The sequence below is a fragment of the Zootermopsis nevadensis genome, unplaced genomic scaffold, assembly GCF_977971745.1.
Source record: "Zootermopsis nevadensis isolate Lab colony 2312 unplaced genomic scaffold, Znev_1.0 Znev_ptg000030l, whole genome shotgun sequence".
NCBI classification, from domain to species: Eukaryota; Metazoa; Arthropoda; class Insecta; order Blattodea; family Termopsidae; genus Zootermopsis; species Zootermopsis nevadensis.
Window position 1 is genome coordinate 20,374,775 of NW_028259162.1, and position 20,990 is coordinate 20,395,764.

Genomic DNA, 20,990 nt, shown 5'->3' on the forward strand with positions numbered 1-20,990 from the left:
TCAGGAGTCTTAATCTTAAGTCCATTCCAGAATTAGTTCCTTTTGTTGTCACATATTATCTCAGTTTGCTGTTTCCATTTCTGTCTCTATTCTGTTTTGCACCCAGCCAGTTATTCCAACGCATCCCACACATTTATTCTCAAATCCATTCACTTTCTTTAATGTGATGCACTTCTTCCTTGCACCGCAGATTGATTCCAACTACGGCCTCCTCAACCACAACTGTCCATACATTCCTCTTCAGCACCTTGTCTTCAAGTTAACCTTTGTTGCTTGTGTGTGGACCAGCTGGTTGTGCGCCATACTGCGAAACCTTTAACCCCAGAGCCACAGTCCAGCCACCAGCCCCGTAGTATGAGGGTTTAAATCCTCTCAACATGTTTCCATGTGACCGCTTCAGCAGGTTGTGGTGTTGGTTTTGGGAGGGTCTGCAGAAAATGTGGCCAATTAAACATGTCTGTTCTGTTATGCTGTACTGTGTGCCAATTTGGTGAAAATTATAGTTAACACTTGTGTATTCTAACTAAAACAGCTGATAATCGTAAGAAAACTGTACTGCGAGTAAAACAACATCTTGAGTTACCTACAAAACTAGAACGGAAAATGGGCTTTAGAATTAGCTCAAGATTATGGGGCAGGGACAGAGTGTTTGCGTCCATGAAACCACGCTACTGGACGGACGTTCTCAGAACTTCTATCGATGAAGACAGCATAATAGCACTAGAAAATATAACGGTATGTATGTAATGCTGTATACGGCGTGTTTCGGGCATGGTGTTCCGTGTAGAAAAAAGTAAATCGATTCGTGAAATTGTGTGAATGCACCGAGTAAAATGGTTTGGATTTTCCGTGTTTTTATATTTTCTGTGTCCTCTTCATTAGCCGGATAATTGGGGAAGTTACTGCATGGAGTGATGACTAATGATAAGTTTAATGTTAGCGACCTTGAAGCTTCGAGAGCCCAGTCACTCTAAAATGGCATGCGCCGTAATTTTAAAATATAAATATGACAGTCCTGCCATATAACTGATAACAGAGCGTCCATACTCGACACCGACCCGTTAAGTAACAAAGTAATAACACGTTTTCTCAGGCTTGGTTTTACCCTTGCCTTCACGATATTTAACTGTTAGCTTTGGCTGTTGTTCAGGTTATGTAAACCCCCACGAGGCGGCGTTTGTCGCATTTTCCGGCAGCATTTGTTCATCAGCTCAGAATATTGACACTTCAGAATAACGGTGGCGTAAGTCTACGGACGTTACGTGGAACCACCCACTTGCATATCCAAAATGAGGCACGTATCACCTCGGATCATATGCATTTCCTTCGTTTCTCGTAGATAAGCAACCCCTACGTGTTCGAGACAAGTGATCAAGACAGACAAGTACCATGGTGACCAAGAAATTTTCAACCGGGAATCTGTCAGCAAGTGTATAAACTTATAGAAGATGTATCTCAAGATAGAGACCTTTCCGAACCAGTGTGGATTTCCATATTTTACTTCTCTGTGGTCATGCGTAATATCCTTAAGATTATGAAAGGCAATACTGGATCATTTGCATACATGAGGTGTCATAAATAGATGTCTAACGAAAAGAATGGATTCTATGGTCGGAAACAAATAAAAACTTTACGTATATGTGGGTCCGATTTTGCTTTCGTAAAGACGTGGAGGACCCGGAAGTTACCTGAACCACTGTGTTTGAATTGCCATTTTGATAATGCATGAACGTGACAGATGGACTGCAGATAACTGAAGAAAGTCTGACTGGTATTCTAAGGCTGGATGTTTCTGCATTATAAATAGTCCTGAGGCGTAGCCTATATGCACAAAGATTATGGAATTTCGAAGGCTTGCAACTTCTGGAAGACCAAGAAATTTAGACTGATGGAAAGTCAAAGATTTGCATTTCTGATTCACAACAAGAAGACGAGATTTCTCAGAACTCGGTAAGGAAAAATGTATTAAATCATACGGTACAAAAGTATTACTTGTAAGCTGCAGTAAGCTTATTTTTAAGTGACTAAGCTTAGTATCTATACCATTGTTTTTAAGGAAATTTACTTGCAGGAAACTGAAGTAGCATTGTTACAATTTTCACAGAATTAATTAATTACTTCTTTTTGTGGTGTCGATGAATTATGTGATTACATTCAAATGGAATCAGTTGTTGCTCATCTGACCTCCAGTTCCCTTCTCTAGTTTTCCCTGTATTAGTGTCGCCATAATCGAACCCATCTTGAAGATACATCGCCACATTTCTTTCTCTTAAAATATTATGCATATAAACTACAGCATGCCAATAAAATTGTGGTAACTTTTTGTGGATATAATTAATAGCGTTTAAAATAACTCGGAAGGGAGAAGCCAAAATGCCAAATGAATTTCCAGTAATTCGGTGGGCTCTGCTTAATATACTGCATCTTCTTTGATTAAATTAATTCAAGTATAAGACTTCGTTGTAATGTCCGTAGGTGGAAATACATGTAGGCGCTTGAGGGGAGAGGCGGTATAGCTCCTACTCATTCTTAACCTCGGCACTAGATGGGGGTGAGTGGTTAGCGTCACGCCCCGGCCGCGCTTTACTCCAGGGACAGGAGCCTCCGGTAACCATTGGATAGGAGGCTGGGTGGGCCTCAGAGGCAAGAGGAAAACTCCTCTGCCCCCGTCGGGGATCGAACCCTGGTCGTTCAGCCCGTAGTCAGTCACTACACCGGCTGGAACTACTACTTTTAAGAGAAAGAAAGAATCCGGAACATTTATGTTCTCTGCTTTACCAATGTTACTGTTGGAACCACTCTCTAAGGAGTAAATGTTTGTCACACAAAGGCTGAACGTAGAAAGTTCGTGACGTGAAATCAAAATGTCGGAGGGTCGTTCATCTCCTCTTACATTACACATTACTTATGTTTTGTTCGAAAAATCCTAAATCGATACCCCTAACCCACAGTCTATCATTAATTTATATAAATTATACATTACTCAAAAATTTCAACTGAGTATTAATATTGTCCCCATTTATTATCTACGTTAATCGCTATTTTACGATTTGGGTTTATTACCCAATATGACCATGACCTGATGAAGGAGGCAGTATGACCTCTGAAACGTTGGTTAACATCGACCAGACTACACAGCGCAACAACATAGAAGACCGAAGAAATCTTCTTAATCAGTATGCATTTCCCGATAAACGGCAGTGCGACCTATCGTGACTTAACGTACGTACGGCAGCCTTGTCTTATCCTGTCTTGGAAAACAGTTGTGCGTCATATTAAGAATATATAAGTTATAGCTTAAGAACAGTAGTGTTATAGAAGTAACCGCAAATAGGTCAGGAATTCCGTGCTTTACTACGAACGAGTGGATATTAAATTCTTGAGTTGGTTAACCTGGTCTCGTTTATCGTTCGTAATCATGTTGGTAGTCTTGAGTTTCTGGATATTCAATGTTTTCGTATTATTTGTACCAAGTGGTACTTTAGACAAGCCGTTCTCCACTCTATAAGTGAATTGGTACTATTTTGTTTTTCTGTCATTATTTTTAGTACATAAAAATATGTCAGCCATCCATTGTCTTAACTGACATCTTACAAATTTTTGAGAAAGTGATTGGTTTCTTGAATTCTTAAGAATAGCCTCACAGAAGATCAATTGGAATAGAAAAGAAGTTATTGACATTGCATAGAATCTTCACAGGCCTCTGCCAGGGAAGGATAACATGTCATGGCACAAATACAGTACTTGTTTCTAATAAGAAAAAAGTAAAGCTGTCCTGCTACATGCCATGTAGGCGCTTGTGGGGAGAGTATGCTTTACTTTTTTGACCATTATTGAATATATAAGATCAACTGAAGGGGTGACAGATTAGTGAATGGAAGGTTGTTAATTTTACAGGAATTCATTTTATTTTAAAATGAGATTTATGTATAAGTTCATTAAGTTTCTACTTCACAGGCATGTAAACCATGATGGATCATCTAGAGATATCCTTGGTACAGTTTTTTCATACCAGTACTTTTAATTTTAAGTCATTCCATATAATCTTTATTTTTCTTTACAGAGTAATTGTTCAGAATGAATTGGATGCCGTATGCCCAAGTTTATGATCCACTGAAAGTAGGAAGTATAGATGGTACAGATCCAGATCCACATGACAGAGCTATTATACGAGCATTGGATTCAGAGTATGAACCAGATAAGAATGTCAAAGGGAAATCAGACCGTACAATTTTTGTTGCCAGGCTTTACAGACAAACAAAAGAAGATTCTGTCGTGGAAGTAAATATATTATAGCTGCTTGTTTTCTGTATATTATAAATTTTTAATAGTCATATGTAAGGATTTATAGAAAAAATAGAATAAATGTTGATGGGTTGTTTGTTAGCCTCATGTCCACTGTCAACTTTCATAACTACTTTTACAAAATTCCGTACTTGTAAAGCAGTATTTTCAAGCATTAACCATTTACATGCCACTTCTGAGATCTCGATCTATTGGTGTACCCCCTCTCCAAGTTCTATCAGAATCAGTTAACTTATAAGCAGTTCAACCACATAATGATTAAGCTTTAGGTACTAAAGAAGAATGCGATGAGGTAAGCTAACAAATGTACAGAAACTTACAATCTGTATCAGTATTAATGAATTTATTCAATTTTCTTTGTATTAGAGTTCACCTGACAAAATACTGAACTCTGGAACAATTTTTAGTGCTTGTTTTCCCTGTCACATATCCCTTCAAATCCTTTTGCTACCACCGATGATACACATACACACTTTTGGAAACTGTTGTAAAGATTCCCTGGTTGCAAAACTCAGGCATACTTCTACATAATGTGTGTTTATTTTGGATGAAAAACTTATTTAAAAAAATATATGATTGAAAAGATTAAATATGTATGAAGATTTCCGTCTTCAGGGTTGTTGCGATTCATCGCCCTGATGACGGAGGCAGTATGACCTCTGAAACGTTGGTTAACATCGACCAGACTACACAGCGCAACAACCCAGAAGACGGAAATCTTCATACTCACTGCTGTGAGAACCTCAAGTCTTACACATTCAATATGTAGTTGAATTGCTTTGCCTGAAACCTGAGTATGTTATTAACAAATTGGCTTTGAACTACAGATTTTTTAATGACTTTTAAGCAGCATCTTTCAATGTAGGTACATTATTTAATTCTGTAAATGAAGTAACTTATATTCACATTTCATCTTCTATGTAATACTCTGTATGTTATATTTTTATTTATTGACTAAACATCTTTACTCTGTAGTCACAGTTGCTCTAGTAAATCAGCCAGTTGATTTACTGTGCTCAGTTCTATAAGCTTCACAGGCATAGTCTTTCTCAAAATAAAATTGGATTATCCATAGAGCACTGAGTTACACATTATGCCAAGGCTTAAAAGATACTGGTTGCCATGACACCTAGAAGCTTTGTCATGGTGCCTAATATTTTTGAGTATAATTATTTTTATTCAGTCAGTTTTTGCTGTTTTGAAAATTCCAGCTCAGCCAAGTGTGTGTACCATAGAACTGGTCATATTGGGTAGCAAACAATTTGAACACCACTGTTTTTACTTGGTGGTCATATGTGTTATGGAAAATGGTTGGTGGCATCAGGTTTGGAAACTGACCCATGATAATAGGGATGGATTTGAATTCAGACTCTTTCAAGAAAACTGGCTGGATCACGTTTTTGTGCATGGCAGTCCCCCCCCCCCCCCTCGAGGCAGATTTTTTCTACATTTTGAACTTATGTTTGCTGTTGAAGTTGTTGATGGTACATTGAATCTTTTTGTTAGTCATTAAGTATAACCACTAAGGGCTTCAAGACTAAAGAAAAATTTTAATGTTTTAATTCAGTCATCATTGCAGTGCCCAAGAGAATGATTATTCTGACTGACGTGTTTTATAGTTTCCCTCACTCTCTCCTTGGCATATGTCAATATGGTTCTTTAAAGTAGGTCACAGCTACTTTTTCTAATGCCTTTACTAATTCACTACTCATGTTTTGTAATTTTAAATTTGATGCTCTGCTGCTAACATATCATAAGTAAAGAAACTTTGTTTAAACAAATAATCACAAACAAAAGGTCCTTGTGGGTTCCTGCTATATGTTTTTCTCGCTTTCTCAACCTTATAATCTACTTACATATTATTGTGTAAAAAGTTGTTTACTTTCATATACCTTTGGCTGATTTTGCAGACCATTTCAGAGAAATTACAATACTCATTGTTTTTAATTCTTAATTACTTGCAGGAATTTTCCAAGTATGGCCCCATTCGAAGGTTCCGTCTTATTAGAGACATAGTGACAGGATCATCTAAAGGTTATGCTTTCATTGAATATGAAAAGAAAGAAGCAGCAAATCAAGCTTACCATTATGCAAACAATTTGATAATTGATGGAAGAAGAATCTTTGTTGATTTTGAGTGTGGAAGAAAACTGCCTGGATGGAAACCTCGACGATTGGGTATTTGATATTTTTATCTTTTATAATTTGCTCTAGTTTTATAACAGTGCAGATTTCTAATGCTTGAACATCCAGGCACTAGCTTTTCCATCTTTGACATGGTGATCATTAGAATGTAATTGAACATGGTGGTGCACTAGTATATCTCCTGCTTTTTATACAGAGTGTCATAAACCTCCTCAATTCTCCTCTTCCATTCGGTCCTATCCTCTGCTGCCTTCTTCCAATTTCTAATCCGTCCGTTTGAACTGCATCCTCCCATCTGTTCCTGGGTCTTCCAACTGGTCTTCTTCCTCCAACACTTCCTTTGAATATCATCTTTTGAATTCGGATGTCGTCCATCCGAATCAGGTGACCTGCCCATTGTAGTCTCTTGATCTTTATAAATTGTGACAATGATATGTCTTTATATAATTTATAGATTTCCTGATTAGTTTTTATCCTCCATTCACCTGCTTCTTGTGTTGGGCCGAAAATTTTCCTCAGGATTTTCCGTTCAAACAGATCCACTTTATGTGCTGCATTCTGGTCGAGTACCCATGTTTCACTCCCGTATGATATTATGCTACAGATGAGTGTTTTATATAATGTGATTTTTACTTTCTTATTTATTCCATGGAATTTTATAAGTGGTAATATCGATAAATATGCTTTATTGGCCGCTTGGATTCTGCTTTGTAAATTCCATATGTACATTTCACAAAAGACTTGAAAATTAGCAAAGATCACATTGGTTGTAGGATTTGACTTCTAACAGACTACAGCACTACAACCCAGAAGACTCATCGCTTGTTTTTGCTTGTATACTAAGTTGTGCTGCATTCTCAGAGACAAATCACCTGAAACATGCCAAAGTCTAAAATACATTAAGCCTTATTTCCTTGTTCCCTCTACGTCTTTATGGTGTGGTCCTTTTAGTGTCGGAATGTTTAGTGCGCTAATGGTTACTGAATAATCCATAACTGCCATCCTTCCTTCTATACATTTTAGGTTAAGTTATGTATCAACACCTATAATTTATGATGTTATTATAAAGTGCAGTTTGCGAAACAAATTCAGGCTACAAGAAAGTGTTATCTTAGGCCAACTTAACGCATTATTTTAAAATGACTTCCTGTTTTAGGAGGCGGATTTGGCGGTAAGAAAGAATCGGGCCAGTTACGTTTTGGTGGAAGAGATCGGCCTTTCAGAAAGCCTCTTCCTGTGCCTGTGAAAAAGAAATAATATGCATGACCATGAAGAGAAAGAATTAAATGAAGTATGTATGACCATGAGTAAAAGAGTGGGGAGGAGAACAATCTTATTTACAATGTTTAGCTGTTTTATATACAATCCTTAAAGAGTTTCACGTAGTGTTCAGCATTAACTGTGTTGTATGTTTGTCGTACGACTGGTGCAGCAATTCCAGCAGATGAAATAGAGCTCCATACTGTGCATTTTTTGAGGATGCAAAGGTGTTTGCATGGCTGTGGAACTTCTCAGTGCCTCACACATGTATATTTTGTTTATAAACATACCCATTCAAGTGTAAGTGTGCTTCATCAGTGAAACAAATGTCTGAATAACTGTTGGATTGTCTTCCAGATACTGATGAACTTGTCCACAAAAAGTGATTCACCAGTCTTTGTCAATATCAGTCAGGGATTATTACATTTGAATTTTGCAAGGAAATGTCCGGTCATTTTCAGACTTCTTTCTGCCAAATACACCATTTTATTGTCTGTTATAACCAGTCTCTTCAAACCTTTTCTTAAACATTACAATTTTTTATCATCTTGGACCTTCTCTGCCCTCAGATTTCACTTGAAACTTTGCATGCACCATAACAACATTGTCGGTCTGATAAAACCTTTTCACGCAAAACACTGTGCTTCTCAATTGTGTATATAATCTTGTTTACATCTGCTTATAGAATTTCCTGCTAGGGATCATCACTGACTACTGATAATAAACTCCCAACTGTTACAATTTTTATGACACCGTATTCATTAATGTAATACTACCATGTGTTCCTCTGCTCGCCTGCACTACAGAATGATAGAAAAATCGAAGTCATCATGTTTACTTTTTTATGTTATTTTAAGAAAGTTATATTACGATAATTTTAAAGTAAGAAATTCTGTTAAATTTGTATCTACATTTTGTGCAGTATGCAGTTACTTATTGTATATTTTCTATCCTAGGAAAGAAGAATAATGGCTAACAGTAAGAAAAGTCTATGATATGATTTTTCTGTAAAGCAGAAATGTGATATATTATTCATGATGAAGATGAACATTTTTGAAACTGCCTTAGACAGAGGAAATTAAGTTGGAAAATGCAGTTAAGGTCATAACTGTACTGCAGTACTACAGACATAGCTGCAGAAATTTGCTTGCAAATTTATGTTTGTAATCTTAAAATGCATGTAAGACATTGACCCAAGGACTGTATGTATCCACAGAGGAACATGGTCAGTCCATTAAAGAATATTAGTGCTAAGAATTCCATAATAAGAATGTTGGCAGATTTGTTAAATTGGTGATCTTTATTGTTTCTTGACTGTGAGGAACATTTGAAGTCCTTCCCCTTCAGTGCCAACCTCACCTTCATGATGTACAACCTGCTTACATGAGTTATGATGATGTAATTATTACATTTGGTTTAAAGAAAATGTCACTACCAAAGTTTAGACCATTTTGTGTAGTATATTGACAGTTATGAATTTTCCTTACAGACTCCACTTAGATATTTTGTGCTGTGTAATAGACTTAATTTTCACTCACTGTTGAACTTGTACATGCACAGAATTGTCTAAACCTGAAACTGTAATTTCTGCTTCTGACATAGAAGTATCACTGCTGAGCTCGCCAACAAAATCTCATAGTCTCTGAGGCATTTTCGTGTTTCATAACCACATAATAACATGAAAATCATAACAATCCAATACTTTAAAACCTGTATCACATTTGTGATTGAGCTGGGATAGCTCAGTCAGTATAGTGACTAGCTACGGGCTGGATGACCGGGGTTCGATCCCCGACGGGGGCAGAGGATTTTTTCTCTAGCCTCTGAGTCCAGACCGGCTCTGGGGCCCACCCAGCCTCCTCTACAATGGGTACCGGGGTCCTTTCCCGGGGGTAAAGCCGGCCGGGGCGTGATGCTGACCACTCACCCCCATCTAGTGCCGAGGTCAAGGAAGAGAGGAGCTATACCTCCACTCACCCCAAACGCCTACAAGGCGAATAGTGGGACAAACTTTACATCACATTTGTGATTACAACTACTTGCAAAAACTTGCCAAATGAAAGTATAACACATAAGAGATGAATAAAAACAAAGAAATATAGGAGTCCTCCAGAGGTATTACCTGTCAGCAAACTAGTAAGAAGCCCAAATTATTGCTGGGAATGAAAGAAATTGGGATAATTCATAGATTCAGAATTCTGACTGCTATGAGCTAACTCAATATTATTATTGAGCAAATTTGTCAACCTGAGATAATTCAGAATAATACAGTAAGTAGTTAAGTCATGTTATTTAAACATTTCTATCCAGCAGTATGCTGCTTAAAATCCAGGCTTCTGCACTGTACCACCACAGTTTTCATAATATGTTTCTTGAAAAAACTGATTTGTAAAAAGGTAATGAATTATCCCTTCATTGTATTGTCTGTTGGTTGTCAAAAGGAAAAGCACTCAATTCACTCTGGAACCTGAAAAATTGTATTTTGAAGTGTTTAGAAGAAAAAGATGAACTGCCACAAAATTGCAGACTTTGAAAGAAGACGACTTTTGAATCTACTTTTTCTCGCTGGTATCTTAAGACATTTAACCAACCTGAATGTGCAATTGCAAGGAAAAAATGCTGTCTTTCCCTACCTGTTCAATTCTGTGTTGGCATTCCAGGGCTAATTTAATATTTTCTCTGAATGTTTTAACCTGAAAACATGTCACATCTGCTTCTTGCAACAAATGGAAATGGAAGTGCAAATTTTGAAAAATATTTAAGTTGTCTTACTGGATTGATAAATTCTCTATAGGTAACAGAGCAGAGCAGATCAGAGTTTATTTACATTCTATAGATCCTTCTTAGGACTAAACCAAAGGATGTAGAACATGTCAATTCATACAATATACATAAACCAGAACTTGTGACACAAGTACAAGGACATATTTCACATATCAATGTACATAAACTTTAGATTCTGCAATACAAGTATGAAAAATAATTTTACTAATTAATATACATAAACTTCAGTATTTTAAAAAGAAATACAAAACTTACTTTATATATAGATTATAGATATATGTAAAGCTTAAAAATTTCAGCAGATATAAAATCATCTACAGAATAGAAAGAGTGAGTGAAGAGGTAATCTTTCAATGCAGGCTTAAATACCTTACATAAGATATTTTGACTTCTAAGTAGAGAATCTTTTTGCAGACCCTTAAATACTAGGAAAATACGTTGTGGTGTGCAAGACTTTTGATTTAATGCAAATGTTGCAGAATCTTTGTGGAAAGAAACTCAGACTGAAATGGGGTAACATATTGATGAATGGATGGCTCCTGAAATGTTGGTATCTTTGTGTAAATATTTCATGTAGCTAATTGCTTAAGAAGGTTTTATTGAGTTTAGTCACTATGGAAGCTTCAAACCATGCAGCATTTTTTAGATTGATTTGATTGAAGTGTATGTACAAGAAGAGTATCGAACATATCACCTGTCTGGGAAGAGCAATATACTACAGTATCTTCTTCAGTTTCTCGGGGTAATACACCTTTTTGTTATGTTACTTCCCAATAAAAAAATTAAAATACTCTTGTAATCCCATGCATATTTTAAGTGGAACAGGAGATTAAATTTTATTCCTTTGAGGAAATACAGAATCAAATAATCAGTATCCCAGCTGAACACCAATATCTTGATTAAATAACCTCGAAAAGGAAATGATGTTACGAAAAAGGGGTAAGACATTTCGTAACTATACACATTGTGCTTCGTTAATATCAATAACCACAACGTTCTCACCGTACTTGTCCTATGCGGTAGATTTTATCATTACTTAAGGTTTTATGTTGTTTTATTTTTTCCGTATTTCTTGTGTTTCTCATTGCGGAGGGAAATTTATTTTATTATATGAATGGTCACGATCTGCTGCTCCTTGCCTGTCTGCCTTGTTTTGCATAATCTGTGGATGGTAACACAGAATACGCAACTTGAAATGGTTGGAATCCACATCAAGGTTGAATTATTGGTGTAAGATTTAAATTGCCTAAAGTTATGACATAAGTTGAATTTTAATCTTCAGTTATGTAGCAGTTAAGCTGTTTTATATTATAGGCACGACAGATTTCAACATTTTAAGACATACTACTTATCGTAGTATGGATATTTTGAAATTGATGAAAAGACATTGGTTTTTCGCTGGAACAATGATTGCTATATTTCTTGCTGAAATTTTCCCAGAATTAGGAGCAATGGAAGGCAAGATAAATTTATTTTATTATTGATAAACGGGCGATTGGAAGCTCGTATACAGGAGAGAATTTTGGCATGCTATTTATCAGACTACATACATGGATGGCGAGGGTATATTTTTCAAGCAGTAACGTGTTTAGTTTATTACTTTGTCGTATTTTTAATTATGTGACATTGTGTATATGAATGGAATTCTTCAAAATTGCTGTAATTTTCATTGATTTTCTTATGTAAATGCAATCCATGAAACGTAGTATGTGGTAGATACGTGTTAAGGCTTCAAACGTAGTTGAATTCACTATATAATTGTGTTGTGTTTTATGTGGGGAAATCTTTTTGTATTGCTGTTATTTTTACGTTGGAAACATAGCCATATATATCTGGCTACACTTAAATAGTCAGGCATTGATTCTATGCGGTATTTGGTGATTTTTTATTTTCCACCCCAACAATAATTGTCTCATCCAGCATCTTTCCTGATGGTCAAACCTGGTGGGTCATGGGTTAATATTTTCCATATAGGGTTTGGGTCTTGAAAAATGGAACTATCTCTGTGCACATTTTTACCTAACAAGGTAAGATACAGGATAGTACTGTAAAATAGGCAAAGACTGCTTTATAACAGTCATAAATCATATTTCCATATCTTATTTTTATTTAATTCCATTCTTATTTATGCTGTAAGTAAAATACTGATACATGATATGTCAAAGGGATAATATATAAAATAATATTGCTTATATTTGTTCAACATGATATGAGAAAGAGGCAGGAATTTATGCTATGTGCAAGGAGTGTACAACCATAAGCAGAAAAGGGGAAACTGGCTTCCCATCTCTGTCTGCAACCGAAAGTGATGAAGTGTCCTTATGAATCATGGGGTACTCAAAACAACCTAACAGAAGTTCTTACTCCAGAAAGCATTTGATGACACCACTCTTCACCTCATCAGAGAGCAGCTACAGTTGACAGGGTGATGAGTAGAGGTAGCAAGAGCCTGAGGAACGTTTGTAAACTTTTACTGGGCTGCATGGTGCAACAACACAAGATAGCCCTGTTTGTACTTCCTACTGTGAGGACCTGAAATCTATTCAGAGAAGTTAATTAAGTTTTAAAATCTTACTTCAGTATCTTGTTTGAAATATGTGATACTGTGTTTGCCTCCTCCAGCTATTTTTGAGGCTGATCTAATAGTTGAAGATTGGAGGGGGGGATCATATAATCTTCAGTTGATAATCCCATTAAATAATCTGAGGATATGTTCTTGAAATTTTCCCCATGTCATTGCCTTTAATCTAAGTTCAACTTTTTTCCAAATTTCAGGTCCACTGAATCCAGAAGTTACTGTTAAGTATGGCGCTGTCTCACTCATCTTCCTTGTCAGTGGACTGTCAATAAAGCTGGAAGAACTTTTGAGTGCTGTCACAAATGTTAAAATACATATTTTTATCCAGTTATTTTCACAAGTATTCACCCCTATATTTGTGAAGATACTGACAATATTTCTTTGGATGATTGGTGTGAATGAATGGATTTTAAAAGGGTGAGTTTCAGAAACAAGTTGAATAGGATTTGAAGATTATTGTAACTTGGCCTCTGTATATGTTTCATGCCATCAGCCACTGGATCTTTCTTTTTGATTCTGACAGATTAGTTACTGTTGGTTGCATGCCACCACCTGTGTCATCTGCTGTCATCCTTACAAGAGATGTTGGTGGAAATGAGGCAGCTGCAATTTTTAACTCTGTGTTGGGGTGCCTTATTGGAATCGTACTTACTCCTTTCACTCTTCTGTTTTTTGTAAGTGTCTTTTATCAACATTTTTGATCATATGTTTATTTCCATTTGTCATACTCTGATGAGTGAGTTTTTTTCACAGTTTTTCAGTCTTGATAAACATAGCCAAATTTGTCCATAGCACATCATAATCACACTTTGTCGCAGGATTTAAAATTAAGAATTGCACATGCTTTCCAGCAGCAACAGCGTATTTATAAATATTTCTTCTGAATGTGTATTGCAATAAGTTTTAATTTTTTGGACATACCCATTATCTTATGAGCCGGGATAGCTCAGTCAGTATAGTGACTAGCTACGGGCTGGACGACTGGGGTTCGATCCCCGACGGGGGCAGAGGATTTTTCCTCTAGCCTCTGCGTCCAGACCGGCTCTGGGGCCAACCCAGCCTCCTCTACGATGGGTACCGGGGTCCTTTCCCGGGGGTAAAGCCGGCCGGGGCGTGATGCTGACCACTCACCTCCATCTAGTGCCGAGGTCAAGGAAGAGAGGAGCTATACCTCCACTCACCCCAAACGCCTACATGGCATATAGTGGGACAAACTTTACTTTACTTTACCCATTATCGTGGTTTTTTAAAAACCAAAATTTAAGGAACTTGGTCTGTTATCATTGTCAGGCATACCTGAGAGTGGGAACCTGATCAAAGGGGTGTGGTGTGAGAGGGTGGTAATTTCTTTCTTTGGACTGTGAATAAAGAAACCATGATGGTGGAAAATGTCTAATTTTGTTTTATTTATTTCATAACTGTCTAATCCAGAGAGTATTCCATTTAAAATCTATTTCACCAATTAACCAAAGATAGTACATCACTTTCCTAAAATCAAGCATCAGTGAGTGAATGTGCAGACTGAAGAGAGAGCATGTACATCCAAGTAGATAATTAAAAGAGGCTTAAATTGTAACTGCTGTGTAACATAATGTTTTCCCAATTGTGTGATGTTACAGGGTAATATATTATCTGTTTTATATATTGGATGTTCATGATTTGAGGACTGTTTTGCAGCTGAGGGCAACAACTCTTGTCCCTGTATTGAGCACCATATTTCAACTTGCAGTCACAGTTATGGTACCTCTTGCAGTAGGACAACTGATCTGTTTTGCCACCGACTTTAAAGCATCAAGTTATCCTATCGGCATACTTGGACAAATTGCCCTTCTCTTCATAATCTTCATAACCTTCTGCCAAGCATTCCAAAACCAAGATATGCAAATGAATGCACATGATATTTTGATTACAGTTTTGCTTGGTGAGTTACAATTTTTTGCTATCATCATTGTACATTACATACTTTTTAAGTTGCAATGCTTAAAGTGTCACTTCATATAGAATATGTAATATGCTGTTTGTGCATATTTAAATCTGTAATAGTAAAGTAAAGCTGTCCCGCTACACGCCATGTAGGCGCTTGGGGCCATGCTTTACCCCTGGGAAAGGACTTTGTTACCTATTGGATAGGAGGCTGGGAGGGCTCCAGAACCAGTCTGGACGCAGAGGCTAGAGGAAAAATCCTCTGCCCGCTTCAGGGATTGAACCCTTCTCATCCAGTCTGTAGCCAGTCACTGTACTGACTGATCTATGTCAGCTCGTATTTAAATCTGTATTACTGTTAAATTGTACCACATATACTGTTTTTAAATTCTGTCAAAACACTTGCAGTATATTCAACTGGTTTAGAATGTTTTAACTTTTCAAGAATTAGTGGCTTTGTTACATCAAAAATTTTAGTATTTGTTCTCATTTGTTAATTTTTAATAGGACTACATTGCTTTCCTTTATGATAAAGGCTAATTTATACTGGGGAAGTTTAGTGGAAGATATGTGTGATTCTTTATCTGGAATTTAATTGAATATAAGGAAGTCAATATAATGTTTTAAAACTTGTGTTACTGTCTTGAGTTATAACAGTCCACGTGTAAGGGTAATTCATAAACACATGTTTGATATATCTTTCCTCTGATAACTTCAGCAATATGTACTGTGGGGTTTAGCTTAATATCTCACACGAAATATAAATGTGTGAATTATGTGCAGATAAGTAAAGTGTGCGCATATTTCGAGAAATATTCTTTTAACATGTTAACAGATGCTAACATTTTGTAGGATTTGCATTAATACATTGTCAAGTCTTATAGCCAGGCTTTAAGTTAAAATAAGCATCCACAAACATACATAATGTTATAAGTTTTAGTTCTGTGCGGTTCTGTCTCCCTGAGCAATAATATGTTTCAGTGGTTTTGATCCTTGTGTTCATCACATGGCTGGTGTTCTGGATTTCTTCCAAGATGACCGGATTGTTTTGTCCGGAGGATGTCATCGCCATAATGTTTTGCTGCACTCATAAATCTCTAACACTTGGCAAGTAATAGCAGTCTCATATAATATAAGATAGTGTATTTGCGTCATATTGTGAATATTATAACAATTATTTATTTTAATCCGTCTTATCACAATATTTAAAATTTCTTATAATTAAGATAATAAAATATCATTGATGTTCCATATCGATTGATCGATTTACATTTCGGAACATTTACACAACATGTTTCAGTTTTTATAAAACCATCATCAGGTGTAAAATATCTAAAAACTAAAAACTCAAATATGATTCCATTTGGTGATGTTTTCATTACGTTTGTTTTTCCATTTTTGGGCGAAGGTGTTGTTTTTTCTTAAATTTTATTAGATGTACATATCGGTCAAAGATGTAGGAGTGATTGTTCTGATATGTCCAGAAGTACTAGTGTCTTCGATTAGGTGTGGGTCAGTACTGACTCCTACATCTTTGACCGATATGTACATCCAATAAAATTTAAGAAAAAACAACACCTTCGCCCAAAAATGGAAAAACAAACGTAATGAAAACATCACCAAATGGAATCATATTTGAGTTTTAAGTTTTTAGATATTTTACACCTGATGATGGTTTTATAAAAACTGAAACATGTTGTGTAAATGTTCCAAAATGTAAATTGATCAATCGATATGGAACATCAATGATATTTTATTATCTTAATTATAAGAAATTTTAAATATTGTGATAAGACGGATTAAAATAAATAATTCTCATATAATATGTGAAATTTGTGACGTGGGCTTGAAATTTTTGTACTCTGATTTAAGCTCTTAGTTAATATTTATGAGCTGGTTGCATTGTGCACTGTATGCTACACCCCAAACTTGGAATGTGAAATATCTGTGGTTACTTGAACTTTTAAAATTGATATTTCATAATCAAGCTGTGAAAGCAAGAATGATGATAAAGTGAATCATAGGAAGTGTCTTATAAGGGTGTGGACAACATTGGAACAGGTGGTATGGTTGTTCTTTATACTAACGGTGATGAAATTTCATGTCCCATGACAAAGGGAAATTAACAGAAATGTTAACTACGTACCAACAGCTCAGTAAATGCACAGATTTTAGGTCAGTATATTATGAGGATATGAACTGGCTTTAAGTTGGGCCAAATGACTGGCTTTTGTAGTTTTGAACCTTCAGATTTCATAACGGCAGAATTTATTGAAATTGTTCAATATCTAGTGGCGGTTCAGGAAGTTCACTGTACTAGGAAGTTTGTTAATTTGTTGGAGAGTCTGTTGTTTAGTTAGCTAGGTATTAGGCACGTTAATTGATAATTACCTGTTGTTACAGGCATGCCTATGTTACGCATATTATATGGTGGATATGCTCACTTGTCCACTATATCTCTACCTTTACTAGTGTATCACCCTACCCAGATCATAATGGGAGGACTGCTAGTAGCACATCTTCAAGACTGGATGAGATCTAGACGGCAATCTAGGTGAGTAGAATCTAATCTTCAGAAAGTCTGTGTCTGCCCTTTCATATTGAAAGATGTTTGTCACTTCTGAATTATGCAGCATAAAATGTGGAGTATTGAGGACATGGGGTAGATATTTTTAATGTGGTGGAAAGTTGTAAAATTAAAACCTGCAACCTGCTCTTTGTATCCACGTGGAATGAAATGCAGTTCATAGTGAATAATAGTATTGGATCACAAATGAAGACTTCGTTATTTCAAAATTGCAATGTACCAATCTTTGTAGTTCAAAATTTGTACACAGTACTTTTCTGTTTTGTAGGACAAGACTAGAAGCTTAAGACTGCATCATGGCTAGCTACTTATACTTCCAGATAATACTTCTCTTGAGGAGCCAATCTTCTTCTTGAAGTAAAATGACATGGCTATAAACCAATCTGTTCAGAGTGTAAGTAGAAGTGGAGGATCAGGGATACATCTGTTTTGTTAGTATGAGACTGTTTCATATGGTAGGTACATCCTGTATTTGTTCAAATATAAGATTAAATTTTTTTTGTTAGGTGGGTTCCTATTCTCACTATACTGGAGTACTTATATAAACATAGGCATGCATGTATGTATATATACATACTACATGCATGTATCCTGCAGTACTACAATATGCCAAGATTCTACTATTGACAGGGCATGTGTTAATATTTTAACCATCACACATATATCTAGGAACTTTAATATAGCCTTTTTTCTACTTAATGCATTTTCTGGTTGTTTTTTCTCTGTAACATAATTAGGTAACTATTTTTGTTAATTCAGCATAATATCATGTAAATGCAATAAAGGTAAGACGAGAATTCATTCTGAGGTTTAACTGAGAGGCATTAATGCTCCTGTGTTAGGTACTGTTGTCTCATGTTTGATGAAATGTCCGTCTTAGTAGACTTGTGTTTTAACCAGGCATTTGTATTAAGGGTTTTAAGGATCTTGGAAGACAACATTGCAAATCATAATTTAATTTTCATGGCCCATAGCCTGTGTAGAAAGTGGAAGCAACCAGTTGCTTATTACTTGCATATGGAATCCCTAAAGCAGAGATGACAGCATTTTTTGAGTGCGATTTTTGACACCTGTCAGAATGGTGGATGGCAGGTGGTTGCCACTGTCTGTGACATAGGTGCCAACAGTGTCAAGGCATTGAAACTGTTGGAAACGTCCTTCAGCAGTTTATCTTTACAGAATTACTCCACAATTGACCTTTAACTCTCTCTCTCTCTCTTTGTGTGTGTGTGGGTAAAAACTGGCATTACTTTTCAGTTTACTGTTCAAATGTTCAGGTTATCCACTTCAGCCAACATAATAGGGGTGAGGTAACTAATTCTTTCAGTAAAATAAATAAATCAGTGGCATAACAGCTCCAGAGAGCCAAAGCCGACTAGCTTGACTGCTGGCCTCACGTTCACATGCCTAAGCAGAGGTGAACGATCATCCAACCAGATATAGGGTGACGTGTGGTCAGCACGACGAACCCCCAGCCATTGCTAGCTTTCCTGACCAGGTTACGCTACTCATTGTAGCTCCCCAATTTCCTCACGATGCTGGGTTGGCACTGGTCGAAAGCTCATGAGAAAATTTCTTCTCCCCTGAGACTCAAACCAGCGCGCATTCTGTGTCGCCGGTCTGAAGCATGGTGCCTCAGACCGCGCGGCTATGGCGCGGGACAATTCTTTCAGTAATAACTTAAATAATTTTGAACCATGTTTTCACTTTTAATGGTAGAGGGAGGATTTTTGAATAACTTGATTCATGTACTCGTATAGTAGCCTATATTTGTTTTTGATAACTAGTGAAATTAGCAGTCCTCATATGGAAGTCATTCTTATATTTTCTGTTTATGTTGTATACATCTGAATTTCTTAAAAATTATTCTGTGCTCACAGTGAATGATTAATAATGAGGATAAGTATTTACTTGCAAGAGGAAGTATTTCCATTTTTGTGAATAATTTTCCACACTAGATACTTCTTATGCAGGTATCATAATGATTTTTTATTGGATGTTAAATTCTTTTTACTCACTGTTGCAAACACCAAGATTACTCCATACTTCATGATGAAGTGTATATAAGCAAAGTAAACTAATTTTATTTATTTTTGTGAGTCATGTTACTGCTCATAACAAAGTATGCTGAATTTGGTATGTGTTTAGTATAGTCATTGTGTGCTTTCTATTTTAAGTTATCAGTTTGTGGGCAGGGAAATTTGGTTGTTCACACTACTTCAATTGTTTTATTATCATAATCTATCTTTAGCTTAACTCATGTTTTGTTGATAACAAATTTTATGATGTGAAAATGTTAATCATATTTTTTTGTTAACTTTTCATTATGTTTCCTATAACATACATGCACTGAAATGACTGAAAAACCATGTGATCTGTGCAATAATATTCTGTTAGGTGATTTTCAATCACAAATTTCAGTAAAGTGAACCCATGTATTATTCTTTTCTCTTATATGTTATATGGTTATTGCTGACATAATACTGATTATGTGAACATATCTAAATTTCAGATTCATAATATTCATGCAGTGAACCACATCAGTGATGGTTATTTTTGGCTTGGGTCATTGAAATGTAATGGTCATGCTGTGAACTTGGATGTTTATTTTGGATTTGTGTTGTTGTAGCTGCCTGACAAGAGTATGGAGGTTTCATATACTTCATAACAGTTTTCAATTTTGTAAAGCTTTATTTCTTAGGTTGCAGAGTTATTTAACATCATAAGATTACGTGGAGATGCTTCAAGCATAGTACTTGCATTTAGTGTTAGAAATTCTTTGGTTTACTAACATTTTTTTATCTTCAGTAAATATGTGAATGATATCTGGAAATTTTAGCATGTTACATATAAACCTCAAATCCTACATGTTACATATAATTTAAAATAAATTAAAGTAACTCAAAAGTAATGTTTTATGTGACTCTCAAGTATAAGTTGTGAACTTAAGTTATAAGGTTGAATATTAATGAATATCTGTAATGGAAACAATTTTTCATTCAATTTTATCCAGCTTTCGAAAATGCTTGAGAATAATAAGGTTGTGTGCCCATGATATGGTTTATTTGTAAAGTTGTCCAGTACTTCTCAATAAGGGTGACTGTTTAGATGACATTTATGCCTTATAAAGGATCTACTGAGAAACTTCCACTGTTTACACAATTTTATTTTTAAAAATAGAAAAAGTTTCTGTGCAGTACCAAGGCCAAGGTTTGTAAAACTGAGATATCAGGTTCACATCACAGTGAATATGGAGTTGACTGTTGTGTGGTATATTGGAGCATGTAAGCTAGTAGAAACTAATATTTCAGGGGTGCTTCATTCCACCATCATCAGGGCATCAACAGGAAATGTAGTTTAGTCTCAACCAGACTACATGGCACAATCTCTCAGAAGACAACCATCTTT

General features: G+C 36.0%; 2 protein-coding genes across 4 annotated transcripts; both read left to right on the forward strand.

The window, feature by feature from the left end:
* The first annotated feature begins 4,077 nt into the window (after window positions 1-4,077).
* LOC110833779 (U11/U12 small nuclear ribonucleoprotein 35 kDa protein-like) lies at window positions 4,078-9,000 on the forward strand. 2 transcript variants are annotated; one of them, XM_022072258.2, is made up of 4 exons: window positions 4,078-4,281; window positions 6,270-6,483; window positions 7,607-7,741; window positions 8,667-9,000. In XM_022072258.2, the coding sequence occupies exons 1-3, from the start codon at window positions 4,078-4,080 to the stop codon at window positions 7,705-7,707; spliced, it is 519 nt and encodes a 172-aa protein (XP_021927950.2). In that variant the 3' UTR covers window positions 7,708-7,741; window positions 8,667-9,000. The 2 variants fall into 2 exon arrangements, with proteins under 2 accessions (XP_021927950.2, XP_087214722.1); XM_087358596.1 differs by lacking the exon at window positions 8,667-9,000 and having other exon boundaries at window positions 7,607-8,457.
* Window positions 9,001-11,730: 2,730 nt separating this feature from the next.
* On the forward strand, window positions 11,731-20,730 carry LOC110833776 (sodium/bile acid cotransporter 7). Of its 2 annotated transcripts, none has more exons than XM_022072254.2 (7): window positions 11,731-11,952; window positions 13,270-13,489; window positions 13,566-13,746; window positions 14,750-14,993; window positions 15,977-16,102; window positions 17,399-17,549; window positions 17,851-20,730. In XM_022072254.2, the coding sequence occupies exons 1-7, from the start codon at window positions 11,853-11,855 to the stop codon at window positions 17,867-17,869; spliced, it is 1,041 nt and encodes a 346-aa protein (XP_021927946.2). In that variant the 5' UTR covers window positions 11,731-11,852; the 3' UTR covers window positions 17,870-20,730. The 2 variants fall into 2 exon arrangements, with proteins under 2 accessions (XP_021927946.2, XP_021927947.2); XM_022072255.2 differs by having other exon boundaries at window positions 13,596-13,746.
* The last annotated feature ends 260 nt before the right edge of the window (window positions 20,731-20,990 follow it).